This window comes from Callorhinchus milii, unplaced genomic scaffold (assembly GCF_018977255.1).
Source record: "Callorhinchus milii isolate IMCB2004 unplaced genomic scaffold, IMCB_Cmil_1.0 Scaffold1, whole genome shotgun sequence".
Taxonomy (NCBI): domain Eukaryota; kingdom Metazoa; phylum Chordata; class Chondrichthyes; order Chimaeriformes; family Callorhinchidae; genus Callorhinchus; species Callorhinchus milii.
The window spans coordinates 34,941,093-34,961,449 of NW_024704742.1; the positions used below are offsets into that span (position 1 = coordinate 34,941,093).

Genomic DNA, 20,357 nt, shown 5'->3' on the forward strand with positions numbered 1-20,357 from the left:
TCTATTCTGCAGAAAATTGATATGAAAAAATAATAAAATACTAAAAGTCAGATGACCTTTGTGATTGCATTTTTTTGTGCTTCTTACAATGCAATACTGCAAAAAGTTATAACACAAAAATTATAACTACATAACTTGCATCCGCTATTCAATCTGAACCGTCTAGTGATTTGTTTCAAAATGTATTATACAACAATGAAAAACTGGCACATCCAATCTCCAGAAAGGCTGATTTGTATCCAATTGCATGATGAGCCCATAGATCTTTCTTGTAAAATCTGACTTCCCTCAGAGATTGAACTCTGATTAAGTATTTCTACAAAAAGAATATGGTTTTAAAATATGACCACTGCACATCAAATTCCAATCAAATGTGGGCTACTGGGCAGTATTCTGAGCAGCCTTTATCTTCCTGAACTTTTTCATTTAAAAGCTACAGAAAATGGACTATAAATTAGAATTAAATTCTACAATTTGCAAACTTTGCAAAGCTTCATTAATTGAGTAAATCTAGACCCAGCTGGAATTACTGGGTGGAAACCCCAGTTGATTTCAAGTGCACTTTTGTATCTGATCCAGTGTTGTAATGCATGAACCTACCATACTACAGGAAATATGAAAATCTATCTATTTTCTAGTTATAATAATAATAATCTTTGCATTTGATATAGCGCTTTTCACGTCGGGAGGACGTCTCTATTATTAGGCGTGTGGAGTAAGGAAACTTGCCCAAGGTTTCGCCCTGCCTGGAATTGAACTTAGGTCTCTCGCTTGCAAAGCGAGTGCTCTAACCACTGTACTAGTTGTAATGGTCCTGCAGCACTATTTGAGAAGAGGAGGGAGTTTCTCGTGGGGTGTTGGCCAACAATCCTCCAGATAAAATTGATCATTCACTTCTTACCTGTTGTGGGACATGTCTTTGCACAAATTTGCTGCTGTTACACTTATACTTCACAGAAACTCCGCAAAGCTTTTTGAGACATTCTTGACCTAATAAAGCACTCTATCAACTGCAAGGATTCTAATTATTCAGGAGAGCTGGTATGAGAAATGGTTCAGAAGTGTACTCATGCTTTACTCCCCCTCCAACTTCTCCTCTCCTGAATTTCCATTCCTGAACAATCACGTTCTTCACTTAGATAAGCACAAAACACCCTGCCACACCTCAGCCTTTTTTGGTATTGTTCTCTACGTTCCTTTCTCACTATCTGTTGTTTCCTGCCTGAGTGTGAGCAGAGGACACTTAAGTCCATGGCCTTCATCACCGCTGCTCTATAAACTTATCACGTTAGCAAGTGGGCAAGACCTGTTATGACTGATGTCAAAATCGATTTGGAACCTATTCTGGAACGATAGTCAAATCAACCGAAGCATCTTTTTCATCCTAACTGCTAATTTGTGTGGGAGGCAGCCAAAATGTAGACACACAGCTGGTGCACATTGTTTTTAATACTGTTCAAAGTAATCTCAATCATTAAAGGATCAAAGCAGAAGAGATCATGCCTCTTGGACTTGGGGCAGTCGGCAGAGGGATGTGTTCGGGAGTGTGGGAGGCCACTCTGTTTTGAAGCTATTGAAACATAAGGCAAAATGCACTTTTTTGTTGTTTTAGGTTGTTCTGACAAAAACTGTGGTAAAAGATAAGGATGTATTTTAGATCCTACAAAGTACTTTAGCCATCTGCTGCTGGTCCAAGCCAAATGCATAAAAATAGCGAGAATCTTAATGCGAAATGTTGCAATGGAATCGCTGAAGATTGGATTAAAAAAAAGTCTCTCATTTCTGTTGGTTACACTACCAGCACCTGCCATCACAGCTAGTTGCTGTAGTTTGTTCGGTTCAAAACTCCTAGAAACATTTGAGACATTGAAAGAAATTGACACATTATGTCATCTCGACAATGACAACTGGAATCTCCGGAAAATGTAGCACAGTCTGATTCATATTGAGCATTTATAATAATAATCCTTAATTTTTATATAAAGCCTTTCATGTTGGGAGACGTCTCAAAGTGCTTCACATGACATACCTGTATAGGAGAGTGACTGTATAACATGTAAGTGAACACTATTTAGTGAAGAGTTAGTGGTTGTCAACAATGATCTGATAACACAGAACTAGGAGTGGTGGCGGTGTTTATTCAACATTGTAACGCTTCCATTTTTATGGACTAAACACCATACATCAGGTCACCTGTTAGGAAAGAAGTTTTGAAAACAAATCTCTAGAAGCTGCTCATTTCTTTTTCTGTGTAAAACATAACAAATGCAAGTCAAGTATTTTCAGAAAATATTTAATTGGTTACGTTCCTGAACTCCCATGTTTCCATATATGAAACAACTTATTTTCCCATCCATTGCTCAACACTGACCCCGGGTATTAAACTCCACCCCAAAGTTTGGCACCATGTTCCACCTGACGTTTTCAGCTTTGTTCTTTCCAATCCCGATCCTGGCCTTTTCTGTGGAGAGCCACAGCTTAACTTAACTCAGTTGTTATCAAACACTGGCTCAGGTTGAGGCTAAGAATCTCTGGTTAAAAGGGAATCCCAGATTGTGTTGAAAGTTCCTGAGAACTGGCTTCAGACACGGCCATTACACTTCACTTTAAGAGTGGATGGGAAAATGTGAGACTTTTTAACGGATTCTCGCTAGAGAATTGTTGAATCTGTTATGAATCATCTAATTTTTCAACCTGTGGAGTGTAGAAAAGAAGCAGCCTGCTTCTGGCGTTTCTCAGAAGAGGCATGTGCGATAGACTCTCATTAGATATGTGAACAGCGAGTTTTTAAAGACACCCAGGTGACAGCCTCTCTTGAGGTGCACAATATTAGTTCCTGTTGCAGTGATGGATTAATGTACTATAAACACTATAAAATTGTACTTAGAGATCACACAACACAAAACACCACTGATTTCAAGTTTGCAGTTTGTTATAAGTTAAGGATGAGTGACATGGCCTTTCATGTGGTCTCTTTTGATTTTTATGCCATTTTCTTCAAATGATTTTCTTTGTTGCTCAAATTAGTCTCTTTTCTGCAACTGCACTTTGTTCACATTAACGATTGAGTCTTGTCTTCAAAACGACTTGTTAAGAATCAGTCAGCTACCTTGGGTTCTAATCAACGTTAACACCTTCCTTTTGGCCGGGATTGCTTTTGTTTGCTTCTTTGAACATTCGAATGCTGATTGATGATGACATTGCTGGGGTTAAGACTCATGGAATTAATGGGAAGTTAATTAGCTACATTGGAAACCTGCTAGGCGTGAGAATGAGAAAGTGAGGATAAATGGAGCGAGTCCTGTCCAGGGGAAAATGACTTACAGAGCTCTCCAAGAGTGTTCACACTGCAGTAGACCCTCATTAGAATGTACTTCAGTATAACAGGAATTTGCTTATGGTGCTATTGGGGTGTGACTGTGTCATATGTAAATGAACACCATTTAGTGAAGAGTCAATGGTTGTCCAACATTTACTTATCCAAAATCTGCACAGAAAGCAAGCTGACTAGCTTCAAAACATTGGTTAGCTTTTCATCGTCTTGCAGGTTATGAGGTCACCACCAATATCACTTCCTGCACACTAGGGTTAAATGACCTGATTATCCAGGAAGTCAGCCATTTTTTAGTGGACAAAAAGCTAGCTGATGTTTTGAAATGAACTGGCTTTCTGCTCATAGGTGCAGTGAATGCGAAAGCACTGATCAGCGATCGGGCCCAATTATAATTCTGGCTGGGATATTATGGAGCCCCTCACCCACCAACTATCCCATTGTAACAGGGCTCTACTGTATTTACAAAAAGTTATGAATGATGATATTCCTTATCCAATAGCCTATACGATGCCAAGTGTTCTGGTGCTAAGTCTGAGGAACCTGGATTATTTTAAAGCTTTAAAATGCCAGATATGTCGAACTGAAGCTGAAGGCATTCCCCTTAATTACCACATTGCTCATCCAATAACTCCCTGCAGTGCATGCCCAAGTTTGTAATGTTTGGGGTGAATCTTGTACCTGATGGAACCAGGAAGAGAAGTTAGGTATGCAGGTATTGGCCTTTGCTCTCTCCCTATCTTCTCATCTTGTGTTTTAGATTGCGAAATACTGGCATATCTGAGGCTGGTTTACATAGTTTAGGAAACACCTACATTTTGTTACAAATTAGTCTTGGATGTTTTGGACAATGCTTCAAAATGCTGATTGAATACAGCATGAGAGAATATTTAAAACAAATGTTTAATTGCAGTTTTGAAAAGAGCAGGATATTGTGATGGCAATGGCTCCTGTGATAGGAACTAAAAATCACCACAAGCCAGTCAGGACTACAGGACTGGCAACGATTTCATAATATGGACTTCTCAGAAAATGACATCCTCTTTCTTCTCTTCCACAGAATAATACAGGTTGGAAGCCAGACTCCTGCCAAGATTGCAGCTGCCACAGTGATATTGTTCTGTGCAGGGTTATGCAATGTCAGAACCCCCAGTGTGACTTACAGAAGGTAATTGTGTAGTTAAATATGATCAGTGCATTTTAACATGAATGGGCTAAACTTTCATGCTTTGATTGTGCAGAAAGACCATCGGTGTTTGTGTTCGGTGTTTGTGCCTTTAACTTTACACCAACCTTTCCCTCCAATTTTCATTCCTCCTCTTAGCCTAAAGCTATGTTTGACTCCTTTTCCTTTCTACTGTGAGACAATACTGTGTGCCCTGCAGTAATTGCCAAGTAGTCATTTTGCTTGTTACCTGAAGAAATGCCTGCAGGGCTTATATTAACTGGTTTAAGGTAATTTCCTCCTCAACACCGCCCTTACAGATTGCATCCCATGTCAGGACAGGAGAGAGAGAGGTTAATTTTTATGAGGCAGAGCAAAGCTGCCAAATAAACAGAAACAGTGCCCTGATGTGGAGCAAAGCATAATGTACCATTGCTCCCACACTGTCGGACTTGAAAGAACAGAGGTCAGCCCTTCCTGTGTGCTGCTGTAGACAATAAATAGTTGGCAATGTCATTGTGACTTTTACTCATGAATGAAAAGACTATGTTATGGCTTGATTTCAAATGTCAGGGCTAGGGTGGTACATGTGAGGGGGAGTGGGAGCGAAAGAGGATGAAAGGGGGGCGTAGGTTTATTCTGATGATTCCTGCATTCTGGAGTTTCTAATCACAAAGATGCTGCTGGTTGTTCGGATAGAGCAGATCCCCACTTCTCCCCATGGAAGAGGAGATGGAGTCAGTCCCAAAGAATTCCTCATGCGACTTTCAAATGGCCGGCTTCAGTGGCAAAGGTACGGGGGGAGCAGTTCCCCCACCCTTTGTGCTGATGGCTATCTTGGTGAGAAGAAGGAGATAGCAATGCAAAGAATTATTAATTAACCATAGAAATTTACAGCACAGAATAGGGCCATTTGGCTCATCATGTCTGTGCTAGCTCTTTTAAAGACAGTTCTTTTACATCCCTCTTCCTCTTGATCTATTCCCTGTCAGCTTTCTCATTTAATGTTTTGAAAGTTTGACCATTAGATATTTCTTAGGAAGAAATCTGTCAAGAAATACCATCAATTAGATTGTACGGAGTGAAAACTGTTGCATGTGATCACTGATACTATTAATCATACACTGGACATTCCACTCCTGGAAACATCTCTGACAACTCTTAAAGCTGAGTTAATCTCCGAACCAGCACTGATTTTCTGGGATTCACAAAGCAGCCTCAAGAGCTGAAGAGATCTTTGGGTGAAACCATCAGAATGAAGTTGGGGGTGAAGGGAGAATTTCTCCATGGCGGGGGCTCTAGGAACAGAATATCCCACAGTCCAACCATCTCACCAGTGATCACATTAGTGTTGTTGGATATTTTATAATTGTTTTCTTCTTGCTGTTGTAGGGAGAGGTCTTCAGAATAAATCCAAACAAGTGCTGCCCTGAGTGTGCCCCGCGGACACATCAAGCCTGTGATTTTGAAGGACAGATCCATGGGGTAGGTGGCCTGGCTTTTCCCCCATGTATTTGTGGTATATTAAATTCCATGGGAGCTGCAGAGAATTTCAAAGTGTACCACAAGACATTGTATGCCACTGTTACCGCCCTCCTTTCACTCAGAGCACTGTAAACACTGTAACCACATAAATCATTTCATTTGCTGGAATAAATCATACATGGCATTTCAAATAGGATTACAAATTAACTTGCATTGTTCCTTTTTAAAGCCTTTTTTGTTCTTCTTTTATTATCCGCTGTGGGTTAGAGTAGAAGTGATGTACAGTAATACTGGAGCTGTAGATTGAGTGTTAAAACGTGGAGTCCCTGTGGAGTGGTTAGAGAACTCACCTCGCAAGTGAGAGAGACCTGGGTTCCATTCCCGGCAGGACGAAACCTTGGGCAAGTTTCCTTACTCCACATGCCTGATAATAATCCTTCAAGAAGAAAAACAATAATAAATTGGTCACTTGAATCCACAACTGTTTCTGGCACACTGCTGTGCGCAATTGGTTGCCACGTTTTTCCCACAAATATAGTCAATTCACTTCACAGTATATTCTGTGAAGCGCTTTGAGATGGTTAGAAGATGCGAAAAGCACTATATCAAATGCAAGGATATTATTATTATTAAAACAATTCACTTAGAATTAATTAATTCCATTGACTGAAACATTCACTTCTCAGCAATTTATTTGATTATTTAACTGCTGAAAAGACGTAGATTTCAGTTTGTCAATTGAAAAGATCACAAGAGACGTTTGGGCAAAGAAAGCCTTTCAGCCCATTTGATCTCATTGTTTTGGAATGAATTAATATTAAAGTTTAATATTTCCACCACTTCTACAATTTCCTATAACTTTTCACTTGTGTTCCTGGCACTGACTTGTAGGAAGGATCTGGTTGAACTTGCTGAATGTATATAAATAAAAACCTTCCAAACTCTAAAGGTGTCAAATTATTACGAAAGGATTAAAAGGCAGCAATAATTTAAGATTATTATTTAAATATCTAAGATTATCTCTCACCTCTCCCTGTCTCGGTGTCAAGTTCCGTCAGTGTTAAGCACTCTATGTGAAGGGCGCTATATAAATGCAAGTTGTTGGTGCTATCATTCAATCATTTTCAACAATTATTTTAATTATTTGGTGTCCAGCCAACAGCGCAAAGTGTTTTGAGACATCTTCCCGATGTGAGAGTTTCTACATAAATGTAAATTGTAACTTATCGCATTATCGTGAGAAACAGTTGGATGGGAGGATGGATTTTCTGGTGGGGTGAGATCAAATGGGCTGAAAGGCTTTCTTCGCCTGAAGGTCTCTTGTGATCCTTTCAATTGACAAACTGAAATCTACACCTTTTCAACAGTTAAAGAATCAAATAAATTGCTGACAAGCAAATGTTTCAGTCAATGGGTGTCAGTCACTCTGTGGAATACTTGGATATTAGTTAAGAAAAAGCTTTTCACAGCAAACATCCCTGTAGGTGCAGATCTTGACTGAGCGAGATTGCCAATTTATGGAACAAAATTCCTCCTGAGTCAAGATCTGCTCTCTTTCCTTAGTATTTAAGAGTGTCCAGAATTTGGTAACTTTCTCTAGTACAGTCATAATTTTTTGGCCAGTCTTCTATAAGTTAAGATTGAATTCAACAATTTGTAAAACTCTGCTCACTCTGAAATGCTAAGAAAACAGAGTAAATCTGGACCCAGGTGGAATCTTTATCGAACAGTGTCTGGTGCTCAGATTCTGCTTATTTCCTTGTTCCGTTTTCATACAGGACCCATCTTACGCCCGTACTGTGGCCTAGCCTCAAAAAACATTTGTAAGGAAACTCCTGTTCGAAAGAGTTCCTGCCTTCTACTTTAACAGAAGTAGAAATAGTTTAACAAACAATAAGTCAGCCGCACAAAACTGAGTGAAGTTGATGCTGACACAATGACAAGCTAAAGGTCCTTGTTGTGAGGCAGTACATATAAATATAAAGGATTTTTTTGTTATAAAGTTTGCAATTCATCATCTGACAACACCCACACCAGGAAAGTAATTGGGTGGAAATAGTGATGATAAATGTTCTGACTATATTTTTTGTTTATTGCTTTTCTATTTTGCTCTTGCAGCTGGATATATTGGGCAGTGCCCAATACGTTCTTACTTGTCATACGCCTGCTGACTTTATGTTGAAGAGTTGCTCCCAGTGCGATGATGCTTTGCAGGGCACTATGTTTATTATGTTTAGTGCAGTTCAATAGTTTGGTTGATAGTGCAATTTCCCATTATAATTGCACACTGAGGTCAAATATGCAACAATTTCCAATGGAATTGATTTATTCCTTTCCAAACCACTGAACCAGTGCACAAACTTAGTGTTCATTTCAACTCCCTCACATCTGGTCCCTAACCAAGACCGCTTTTTGTTATCTTCACTGCATCTCACACCCAATGTGGCCGAAACCTTCATTCTCCTCTGTGCATAAAGCAAGAAGTGATGTTGGCGATGACTTCATGACCTGGAAGTCAGAAATGTTTGCGAAAAACTGGTCAGTGTGTGGGATGTGAGTGTGCCTGCTCCACCTATGGGCAGTGAGTGGGGTCCACAATGCAATTGCGTTATAACAGAATGAGGACTATAAACAAAAAGTGTTTTAATGAGGCTGCACTGTATTACTATTTAAGATATATTGTCCTTTCTCTGTTTTTTTCCCCCGAAGTGTAATAATGTGCTGCCCATTTCTCTCTATTGAATTACATCATTTAGTATGTGCTTACTAGCCTGCCCTGCACATCTTCCTATATTCTTCTTCACAGTTTGGCATGCCTCTGAATTTACTGTTATCCATGCATTTAGAAATAAGTATGTGTTTATGTGCAAACCATTTGTCTGTATAGTATACTTCATTTGAAAAGTAACTGGCTCCTGCATTATTTCCATCTGCAGCATGACACCGAGTGGATGGGTTCAGAGTGTACAGTGTGCTCCTGCACCAACACCAAAGCCATGTGTGGCCCAAAGTACTGCCCTCCAATTACCTGTGATATAGGAGAAACCACCTACACGCCGAAGGGAGACTGCTGTTCAAAATGCGTGCAGACTGGAAGTAGGAAGTCAATTTTTTTTTGGTCTTGTGGATTAAACGTCATGCTTTGCTTCTCCCCCACCCCTCCATCTTTTACATAATTTCTCCTTATGATTTAGTAATTAGATGGGAAGAAACGTGAATGTATAAAAGACTGATATAAAGTATTGAAGCAATACAGACCTTAGAATCCACCAGCATGCATTTTATTTCAGAATTCTAATACCGGGGTGAAAATGTGCTGTGTTCATTTACACATTGGTCCATCTCTTAATCAAAATTGTGATGTGTGATGTTAAATAATACATTGTTCAAAATGTGGCCAGTTTATGTTTATCACCTCACTGTGGCTGTAAACTTCTCCCTCCCCCCAATTCTCACACAAATTTTGGGTCCAAAGATCATTTGCTGCCCACTGGCCCACCAATTCATCAGCCTGCTTCAGTTTGTACCACTCTTGCCTCTCGAGTCAGAAGGTTTTGGGTTCAAGCCTCTTGTGGAATCCTGTAGCTCAGTGGTTAGAGCACTCGCTTTGCAAGTGAGAGACCCGAGTTCAATTCCAGGCAGAGGGCGAAACCTTGGGCAAGTTTCCTTACTCCACACGTTTAATAATAATCCCTCCAAAAAAACAAAACAATAATAAATTGGTCATTTTCAATCCATGACTGTTTGGGGGACATTGCTGTGCGCAATTGGCTGCCGCGTTCGCCCACAAATATACAGTCAATTCACTTTACAGTGTATTCTGTGAAGCGCTTTGGGACGTCTAGAAGACATGAAAAGCGCTATATCAAATGCAAGGATTATTATTATTATTATGTTGAGACTTTGAGCTTACAGTCAAGGCTGACAAACCAGTACAGTGCTGGGGGAGCGCTAACTGTCGGAGATGTCATCTTTCGGACAAGTTGTTTAATCCGAGGCACCACCTGTCTGTTCAGGTGGATATTAAAAGTCCCATAACACTACAAAGAGAAGGGAGTTTCTCCTGGCCAGCAATCCTCCAGATTAAAAATGTGATCATTCACTACATGACTGTTTGTGCAACATTGCTGTGCCTGAATTGGCTGCTGATTTGACCTACAGATACACAGTCACAGAAAAGTTTGGTGAAGTGCTTGGAGACATTTTGATGTGATTAGGCATTGTGGCAAGGATTATTATTACTATTATTCGAGTGCTGGTCAGCTGGATATTAGTTCAATCGAAGAAATAAATTAGAGTTCACCCGTAGTCCAATGCCTCAGTCCATGGGCTGGCAGTGTAATAGGCGGCATTTGTGACTTTGGTACCTGAACATCATGATGGAGAGTGGAGTTGATGTTGTACACAAATTCATGAATTAAGGCATAGACTGGTTATGTTTTCATTACTACATCAGAGAACCCGCTGTTCACTCCATTAAATCATGCCGATTAGATGGGAATTTATTGTACACGCACTGTGACCGTGCAGGTGTGCCTCATCAAAGTTAAGAGACCGAAACACATTCTACTTGTTATTTTTGTAGGTGGATCGTAGATTTATATCAATTGTCTTTATCTACAGCATCCTGCTTCTTTGAGGGAGAAATGTACAGGGATGGAGAGGAGTGGAAGCTAACTGGATGTTCAAAATGTGTCTGCAGTAATGGTAATGTACAGTGCTACATCGCTGAGTGCGAGGCTCTACACTGTGAGGAGGTGAGTGATTACATGCATTGTTCCTTTTACCACACCTAGAATTGCCTATCCAGATTTACACCTGCTCCACTGGCTCTCTAAGATTAAATCAGATGCAAATTGTTTTGCATAATTAATAACCTACTTGTGCATTTGAAATTGGCTTTGGTTGCAAAATGTTAAAGCTAGAAGTGAACAAAAGGGAGAGAATAGCCACAGAGAGGATAATAAAGACAAATAGAGAATGACCATCAATAAAATTGAAATACAGGACACGACTATTATGTTGAACGTATGTATGAGATAGATTGAAAAGCTGTTGTGTGATGGAATACAATTGTTCCATAAGATAGCACGGTCTTCAAATTTGGGCAATAGGTTGAGGTGAACAAAAATATATGAAGTATTCAGCTTTACTGAATATTTGAAGGATGAAACAGACTTTCAAACAGTCTGAACATACAGGTATTAGAATATTGCCAGGAATGTGCAGTCCAGGAGTCAGCTGCACTTTATAATAATAATAATCCTTATGTTTGATAAAGCGCTTTTCACAAGGGAGGATGTCTAACCAGTTAATGCCTTATAGCTTGTCATTGACAACAGGAAAGGTGGGAGAGGCCAGAACATTAGACTCAGTTACAAAGCAGCTTAATGGTGTGATGGGTGGAAGGTAGTAGGTTGGGTGCTCTGGAGGAATGAGATTGAATGGGCCGAAGAGTCTCCTATATCCAAATTGATCTTGTGAAAATGCAATCCATATGAAAGCTTCATTTTTCTAAATTGATAGTCCCAGAAGTGAGAGCAGGGAAAACTCTTAATCAGAGTTGGCTTTTCTGATGTAGCATAATTGACCTGATACTTGAAACATAAGTGCACAAAGGTAGACTCAATTTTCAGCTTCTCAGGACAAGGGAGATTTATTGTGGGACACATGAATTCACTGACACTTGAAGAAATTGTATTGCCTTACATTCAAGTATGCAAAACACAAGTACTGCAGAATACATATCTTTTTCAAGGCAGGATAATTTTCATTGATTAATGTAATCGACTAAAAAATGCCATGAGCTAAAATTAACCTTTGTTAAGCTGTATGAATGATAGCAAGCATTCTCTTTCAATCTCGTCCCAAATGGTGCTCTTTAATATTCCTTATGGCCTTTAGGGTTATGTTGGGAATTAAAATACATTGACATTGAAGAGGTTGTTTTTTTGAATAATGGGAAGTGACCCCCTTTGTGATTGTGTCAAACCTGCGGGTATCAGGACATCATCTGATTTACAGTGTTCTGTATTGTATGAAACTTACAGGAAATGTTTTATAAATGTACTTTCTCCTCATTCAGCATTCACTCAGCATCCCTTCTCCACATGAAGGAGCATAAAAGCAAAATTGCTGTCAGACTTAATGAAATTGTTGCATTTCTTCATTTCCCAACACTTCCTTGTAAATGGCTTTAACCTTTTCGGGAATCTTCACTGGAACAGATGTTGAAAATTTTACTCCAAAATAATATCATTTAGTCTATGATAGTCACAATCCACTTTACTGTGTATGCTACGTGTATTGTAGGGCTGTGCTGTGCGATGCCAGAAACTCTGCATTCTGAGCAACAATACCAACGTGCTTTTATACAATTCCCTATAATATGTCTGAGGGTTGGACACTGAGTAAGGGAGAGGGAGGTGACCAAAGGTACAATTTAATAGGTGGGTTTTAATACGGGATTTAATAACAGATAATAATAATAATCCTTGCAGTTGATATAGTGCTTTTCACGTCTTCTAGACGTCTCAAAGCGCTTCACAGAATATAAAGTGAATTGACTGTATATTTGTGGGCGAAACCGGCAGCCAATTGTGCACAGCAGTGTGCACAAACAGTCGTGGATTGAAGTGACCGATTTATTATTTTTTTTCTTGAGGGATTAATATCAGGCGTGTGGAGTAAGGAAACTTGCCCAACATTTCGCCCTGCCGGGAATCAAACCCAAGTCTCTCGCTTGTGAGGCGAATGCTCTAACCACTGAGCTACAGGACTCACAAGATAGAGAAGAGTCGAGGCGGAGAGGTAGAGGGAGGGAATTCCAGAGATTAGGGGCATAGTAATTGAAGGCTTGGCCACCCATCGTGGGGAGTTGAAGAACCTTGAATTCATTCCATTGGAAGACAGGGCACTAATGGAGTCTGGCTAGGACTGGGGCGATGGGTGTGCAGAATTTGGTGTAGATGAGCATGGGGGTGGTGTTTTCTGGATAGTTGGAGCTTCTGGAAGGCGGAACTGGGGAGATTGGTGAGGATTGCATTCGAAAAATCTAATAAATGAGTGAATGTTGGTTTTGGTGTGAGAGGAGCAGAGCACATATAACAGAAGACTTGTCTTTCAGGAAGTCAGGCAAGCCATAGCTAAATGGCAAATGATCACTGGCTTGTGGTTAACTGGTAGCAAGATTTACAGTTTTCTTTGGAGCTGGGATTCTTTGCCACACACAGAGAAATCCAGCACCCTGTTAAAAGTCTCGTACCCAAACACTACAATAATTTTTAATTATTTCTGTAACTGGGCATTTTTTTATTTTGACGTTGTCTTAACAGATTTTGTTGGATTTAGAACTTTTGGGATTTAGTGTTAGGGTGTTCACAGAATGACAACTTCTTTCCTCATGTCTGTACGGCTCACTTACAGGTTACTTCTGATGTTTACTAGTAGGGTAGCTGTTATGAACAGCCATGAAGTGAGAGGATAGAATGCTAGACTCCAATTCTGAGGCTTGAAATAGAACACAGTCTTTACTGTCAAAGCAACGTGAATCTCTTCAATGACCACGATTTCCACTTCTCAGTCAGCCTTCCACTTGATAAGTTTTGAGGTATTATTATTAATATTATCAATAATAATACTTATATTTGATACAGCACTTTTCAAGTCAAGACGCCGATTCAAAGACCTTCACTATAAAGTGCAGTGACTGTGTATTTTGTTGGCAAATAAAATAAAGGTTCAGCCAAAGGGATAAAAAGAGAAACAAATTGAAGGAGAGATGTTCAGCTACTGAAAGAAATGCTTCCAGGAGAGACCCATGCAATGAACTCTTCACCTCAGTTGCCTTTTGAAATACAAATTATAAAATGGCTACAAATAAGAACCTGTAATTTTGTGAAACTATTGATACAGAGAAAGCCAGATTGAATGGACCTGGTTCTTTGTGTTTCTAAACACAGCAATTAGAAAGTCACAAAAGCTTAATTTCATCTTTAAAAGGTCAATTAGCTGTGACCATGGAAAGACTGGAACTGTCATTTCACATAGAGCAGAGTATTCATTTCAGGTTGGGAATGAAACGTCACTGTTTGATTGTTCTCTATCAGCACCACAGTTGAAGTTGGAATTTTTCTTTAGTAACTTAACGATATTTGTATAGCAAATAAATAATCATCTGCCTGGATGTTGTTGACTGATCAGTTATTTCTTCCTGCCGCACAGCACTTGCATGGAATAAATCCAATCTTGGACAATTGTTCCTTTCGCTGTGGTTGACAGCAAGAAACATGAGTGTTGGGGGTTGGGAAGAGAACCCACACTACAAATGTATGTATGCCAGGACGGGTGGTTGAGGCGAGAATACTGAATTCATTTAAAAAGCAGCTTGATGTTGTGATGGGAGTCTGGGTGGTCTGGAGGGATGAAATCAGAGTGGCCAAAGGGCCTTCTTCATCTGAACCAATCTTGTGATTTGCCCATGTGCAGTTGTTGTGCTAATGCTGATTGTGAGGGTGGGGCTGGTCTCTATTGGCAGAGAGCTTCAGCAGGATATAGTTCACTTTTAAATTGTCTTAGACAATACAAGACTCACATCGTTCCCATTCACAGGTGACCCATCTTCTAGTCACTGCACGCTGACTCCCTGGTTTTGTCTTACCCTACACCTGTCTCTGAGATGTGTTATGTGGAGTCCTGTAGCTCAGTGGTTAGAGCACTTACTTTGCAAGCGAGAGACCTGAGTTCAATTCCAGGCAGGGCGAAACCTTGGGCAAGTTTCCTTACTCCACACAGAGCCTAATAATAATCCCTCCAAAAAAGCAAAAACAATAATAAATTGGTCATTTTCAATCTACAACTGTTTGTGGGACATTGCTGTGCGCAATTGGCTGCCGCGTTCATCCACAAATATACAGTCAATTCACTTTACAGTGTGTTCTGTGAAGCGCTTTGGGACGTCCTCCCGACGTGAAAAGCGCTATATCAAATGCAAGGATTATTATTATTATGTGATGAATTCTGAACCTCAGATGATGATCTTCTTGCAAACTGAGGGAGCAAATAATCCAAAGGTGAAAAACAATTCATATTCATACGAACGCATGAGCCAGAGGTGGCCCTTCCCTCAGTTGATTCAGCCTGGGGGTTGGAGATAATAAACCTAAAGGAAGGCATTAGAAGCAAGGGTAACAACTCAAAGAGTAAATTTGAACCCACTGCAGCACAATGAGGTCAAACTGACACATGTTCCCAACACCACCCACACTCGTGTTACCACCCCTTCAAATTCCGATGCTTCTGAAAATTCCTGTCCTTTTTCATTCAAAGTGTAAGTGCTAGCAAACAGAAATCCTATAAGCCGAGTCCAAGGATTCATTTTTATCTTTAATTTTATCTTTAGGGTGAAAATGCGGCAATGCTGCCTGGAAAGTGCTGCCCTGAATGTCGACCAAAATCCTGTACGCTGACAGAGGAGGAGTATGAGGTAACCTTGAGGCGACTAAGAGACCTCATTTTTATGAGTTAATTGAGATCTATTTGTCAACTGCACACAGGGTTCCAGTTCTGACAACACAATAGGCTAATCTTTGATTACAGGACCATTGCTTTCTGTTAAAGTGGCTCATTTTAGAAACCTGAATGTACATAGGTTGCAAGTGACAATTTGCGTAACGTTCCTGATAAGCCATATTTACCTAAAGATGGAGATAAGGATTTAGCTGCTTCGAAGTCCCGACAAGGATAATGACAGCTGAGGGTTTCGGGATGAGGTTAGCTGTTGCAAAGCTTTTGTCCCTTTGATGGTTTTGTTTTTCCGAGATTGCGGTTAAACTCTGAATGTGTTTTGTGTTTTGCGACTGGTTGTTTGGGTGGAACAGGAAGGTCTCATTTTTCTCTGGAGGGAAGTCAGGTTGCATGGGCCCACCCACTGGTCCCGCATAGTCAAGCTCATTACCTCCTGCAAAGGCCCTCAATAATACTTGGAATTTGTCTGAAGCTATGCTCACCTGAGCATGACTTCTTGTGTGATTGTTATCATTTTAATAGTTGAGATCACCTTGGAATTACAATCTGATTTTATACTCTACCCACAGCAAACCATGCGAATGACTGGACTAGGTTTTAACCCTCGCATTCTGGTTTTTCAAACAGATTTCTGCATTCTGCTAGAAGTTACAATACAAATAATAATTACTGCCTTTGATGTAGTGCTCTTATCACCTCACAGAATCTCAAAGTTGCTTCCTACAGTTTCCTGTCAAGTGTAGTGACTGCGTTTGTAGGCGAAGGTGGCAGTCCCACAAACAGCCAAGAAGTTAATTATAATTTTTTTTATTCGTGGGATTATTGGCAAGACCCTGAGACAAACTCCATGGGACAAACAGTGCCATAGGATTTTCAATGTCCACCCCAGACAGACAGGCAGGAGTTTTAATGTTTCAGCTGAAGGATGGCACCTTTGACAGTGCACCATTGGAGGTATATGGAGTGTCAGCCTAGACAATGAGCTTCAAGTCTTAACGTGGGGCTTGTACTTACAACCGTCTGACTCAGAGGCAAGAGTGCTGCCAGATGAACCAGGATGACATGATAGGCTCTATTACTAATTCTGTTATTTTATTAATTATTGCTTAAGATGCTTAAGATCTACTTCAGTCACGAGCCACTTCAGAGTTGTGTTATGATTTACATAAAGGAGCACACCTTTAGAATTTTCAGCTTGCAAGACAAAACACTTGACATTTAAACAGGCCAGTTGTAAGAATAATAGTAGCTTGTGAACATCAGTTTCAGAGATTTGACCAAGGCTAGTTCTGATTGTTATACAGAATTATTTCACACATTGTTGTATTTGGCATGCATTCAAAGTAATGTCGAGCTCGGGCTAGGTTTGTGTTACCAGAGCCTCAGAATTATATGGATAAGAATACAATAAATTTAGTGCATCCTTTGTAATTGTACTTTGATGTGTTAAGCTGTAATTTGGGACAGCCCTGCATTGGTGGTGTTATGCGTGAAGCTGAGCTTCATCAGGGTTTGCTTCTTGGTTTGAAAAGTCTCTTTGTTCCCTCAGCACGGTAAACAATGGCAGGAGAACGCCTGCAGCACCTGTATTTGTGACAGAGGCGAAATCCGGTGCCATTCCCAGACATGCCCACAGCTCACCTGTGAGAAGGTAAATGAAACAAAGGAAAGCACAAAGTCATAATAATAACCCTTGCATTTGATATAGTGCCTTATTATGGCTTCGAGACGTCTCCGTTATCGGGAATAAGGAAAATATTCTACGTATGCCTAGGACTTAAGGGTCCAGGACACTTAATATTTTCCATATCATGCAGATGAACGCATTGTTATTCCACAACAATTCCACAACATTTACTGCACCATTCAAGAATTTGTACAACTTGTTGAATAATTTTTACAGGATCATTCACTACTATGGAGGTAGATTAGTGCCCAGCAATGTTAAGTGATGTATTCTTATACAGGAGATGCTCTTGATAGAGGTCTTGGGTCCAAATAAAGAGTGTAACCATTGGGATTTCCCTCTACAAAGTTCACACTCTTTATTCGAACCACGACCTACATCGGGAAGCACCAAGCCATTTGCTTTGTGTTTTCCCAGGACTGTTTCCCTAGTGCACATTGTGAATATTAAAGACTGGAATCAGTGCACTGATGACTCAGGTTGGATAAGGAACAGAAATACAATTATTAATAATAAAATAATCCTTGCATTTGATATAGCGCTTTTCACGTCGGGAGGACGTCCCAAAGCGCTTCACAGAACACACTGTAAAGTGAATTGACTGTATATTTGTGGGCGAACGCGGCAGCCAATTGCGCACAGCAATGTCCCACAAACAGTCGTAGATTGAAAATGACCAATTTATTATTGTTTTTTGTTTTGGAGGGATTATTATTAGGCTCTGTGTGGAGTAAGGAAACTTGCCCAAGGTTTCGCCCTGCCTGGAATTGAACTCAGGTCTCTCGCTTGCAAAGTGAGTGCTCTAACCACTGAGCTACAGGACTCCACAACTTGTCTTAATTAGCACAAGGAATGCTTTAAAGAATCCTGCAAATTTTGCTTTAAACTTTAAGACATTAAAGCTCAGTGGGAAAATGGTTTCTTGGCCATGCCACAGGCCCACCTACCTACATTAATATACTGCCTGTGGCTGTTGTAGTAACAGTCACCCTAAACACATGGCCAGAGAAACTCCCAGGTGGAGAAACTATTTCCACTAGCGGGTGGGTCGGTAACCTGAGGACACAGATTTAAAATAGTTGTTAAAAGAGAATAGAGGGGAGGTGAGGAGACATTTTTTCATAGAGCGAGTTGTTCGAATCTGGAATGCATTGGCTGAAAGGGTGGTGGAAGCCGATTCGATAACAACCTTTAAGAGAGAAATAGATAGATATTTGGGAGGACTAATTTGCGGGGCTATGGGGAAAAAGTGGAGGAGTGGGATTAATTTGGATAGCTCATTTCACAGAGCCGGCACAGACATGATGGGACGAATGACCCCTTCTGTGCTTGTATGATTCTTGAGAAGGGGACAGGAACCATCGATTGGCCTTCTGTTAACATGACTCCTTCCCCATTGAAGAAACGAGTGGCAGGGAGTGAAACAAGACAAGTTAGCCCATGAAATAATCCTTCCTGCTGTATATTCACTCTTCCCACATGACATCTATTACACATTGCATAATTTTTCTATTTTCATAATTTTTGTCACTTATCTATAAGTTCAATGACATGTTCAGAGACCTAACAACCTATTTGACATCATCCTTCCAGGATACCCACACTACCATTTTCCCATCACAGCATCAAAGCTGCTTATTAAATCAGTCCAGTGTCCCAGCCTCATCCATTGATACGACCTGTTCCGGTCGTTAATTACCCTCTGTCCTAAAATTGCCCTTTGCAATCCTGTACCTGCGCCCTTTCGTTTTGTTGCCAAATCAGCTAGACTGTATCCTTTATAAAGATATACTAGACAACAGACAAAATCATAATATTCACTCCTCTTTCACTTTTAATGGTCACTTACTGGAGGTAAATTCCCTCACCCCTGTACACATACATAGATACAGTAGAATTGATATCACCTCCACTAGGAAGTGCTTTGACCCTGTACACAACTCCAACTATTTCAAAGTTACTTTTTTTTATTGTGTTTCTACCTCTGCCTCCCCTTGTCACAGAGACAGCCCCCACCCCTCGCGGGCTGCTTTGCACAAAGAGAGAGAGAGATATAGTCCACCTCTGGGCAGCCTTCCACAGCCTGCTGGCTTTCAGCCTTGAGATAGGCAGGTGTTGAGGCTGTAGCCATTTAATCAGAAGCTGACCTCAACCGGTTAAGCGAAGCTACTTTTAACCCCTGCTGAGCTAGTCATTAAATCAAACACACCTTATTAAAGGATTATGGGTAGGTTACATTCTAAACGTATATAAAGATTAATTAAAAGCCTTAAAAGCATTAAACCCTCACAAATATAATCTAACACAAAAACATGTTTGGAAAGCACCCACAGCTGGATTTATAAGCCTGAAGTGGATGTTCTCAGGTATTTTGTGTAGTATCAAATACTGATCATTGAAGATGCTTTCTGTTCACTGATAACTTTTCTTTCATGGAAAAAAATCACCATTCACACATTTGGCACTGAGGAATTTAAGGCACCGAAGGCAAGAGCTGTCACCACAAGCGCAGAAAATTGGTTAAAACAGGTTGACAGTTTTTCTCAAATTGAAGCATCTCAGGCCCATTGGTGGGTAGAGCAGAAAGACTGTACCCTATGTGCTACATCTCCCCTTGATGCTTGATGCTCTTCCTGAGTTCTCCAAATGGGAAAGTGCTCCCTTGCACTAATTATTAATCTACATTTGGTGTAGAGCCTTTCACATTGGGAGGACGTACCAACGCTCTTCACAGGATATCCAGTAGTGATTGTGTGTTTAGGAGGCAAATGCAGCAGCCAATTTGTGCACAGAGACGTCCAACAAACAGCCATGAACAACAATAACTTGCATCTATACAGCCCCCTTCACGTGAGGAGGGTCTTGGAGCACTTAACACTGGTCCAATTTTATTTTGGGGGTTGTGGCCAGGGCACTAAGAGAAACTCCTTTCTCTTTTCGAGTAGTACTGTAGAATTTTCAACATCCACCTGAGCAGGCAAAACGGGGACTCAATTTAACCTTTCATCTGAAGGACAGCATCTTTAACAATGCAGCACACCCACAGTACTGGATTGGAGTGCCAGCTTGACTAGATGCCCACACGCCAACATGAGGTTTGGAGCCACAACCTTCTGACTCAGACGTGCGAATGCTACCGACTGAGCCAGGCTGACTCACATTAT

General features: G+C 40.5%; 1 protein-coding gene across 1 annotated transcript in view; it reads left to right on the forward strand.

Moving 5' to 3' along the window:
* fras1 (Fraser extracellular matrix complex subunit 1) overlaps window positions 1-20,357 on the forward strand; it is a 218,886-nt gene that overhangs the window by 76,950 nt on the left and 121,579 nt on the right. The window contains 6 exon segments of the mRNA XM_042341116.1: window positions 4,392-4,499; window positions 5,889-5,981; window positions 8,918-9,077; window positions 10,605-10,738; window positions 15,382-15,465; window positions 17,056-17,157. Of these exon segments, the coding sequence (XP_042197050.1) occupies window positions 4,392-4,499; window positions 5,889-5,981; window positions 8,918-9,077; window positions 10,605-10,738; window positions 15,382-15,465; window positions 17,056-17,157 (681 nt within the window).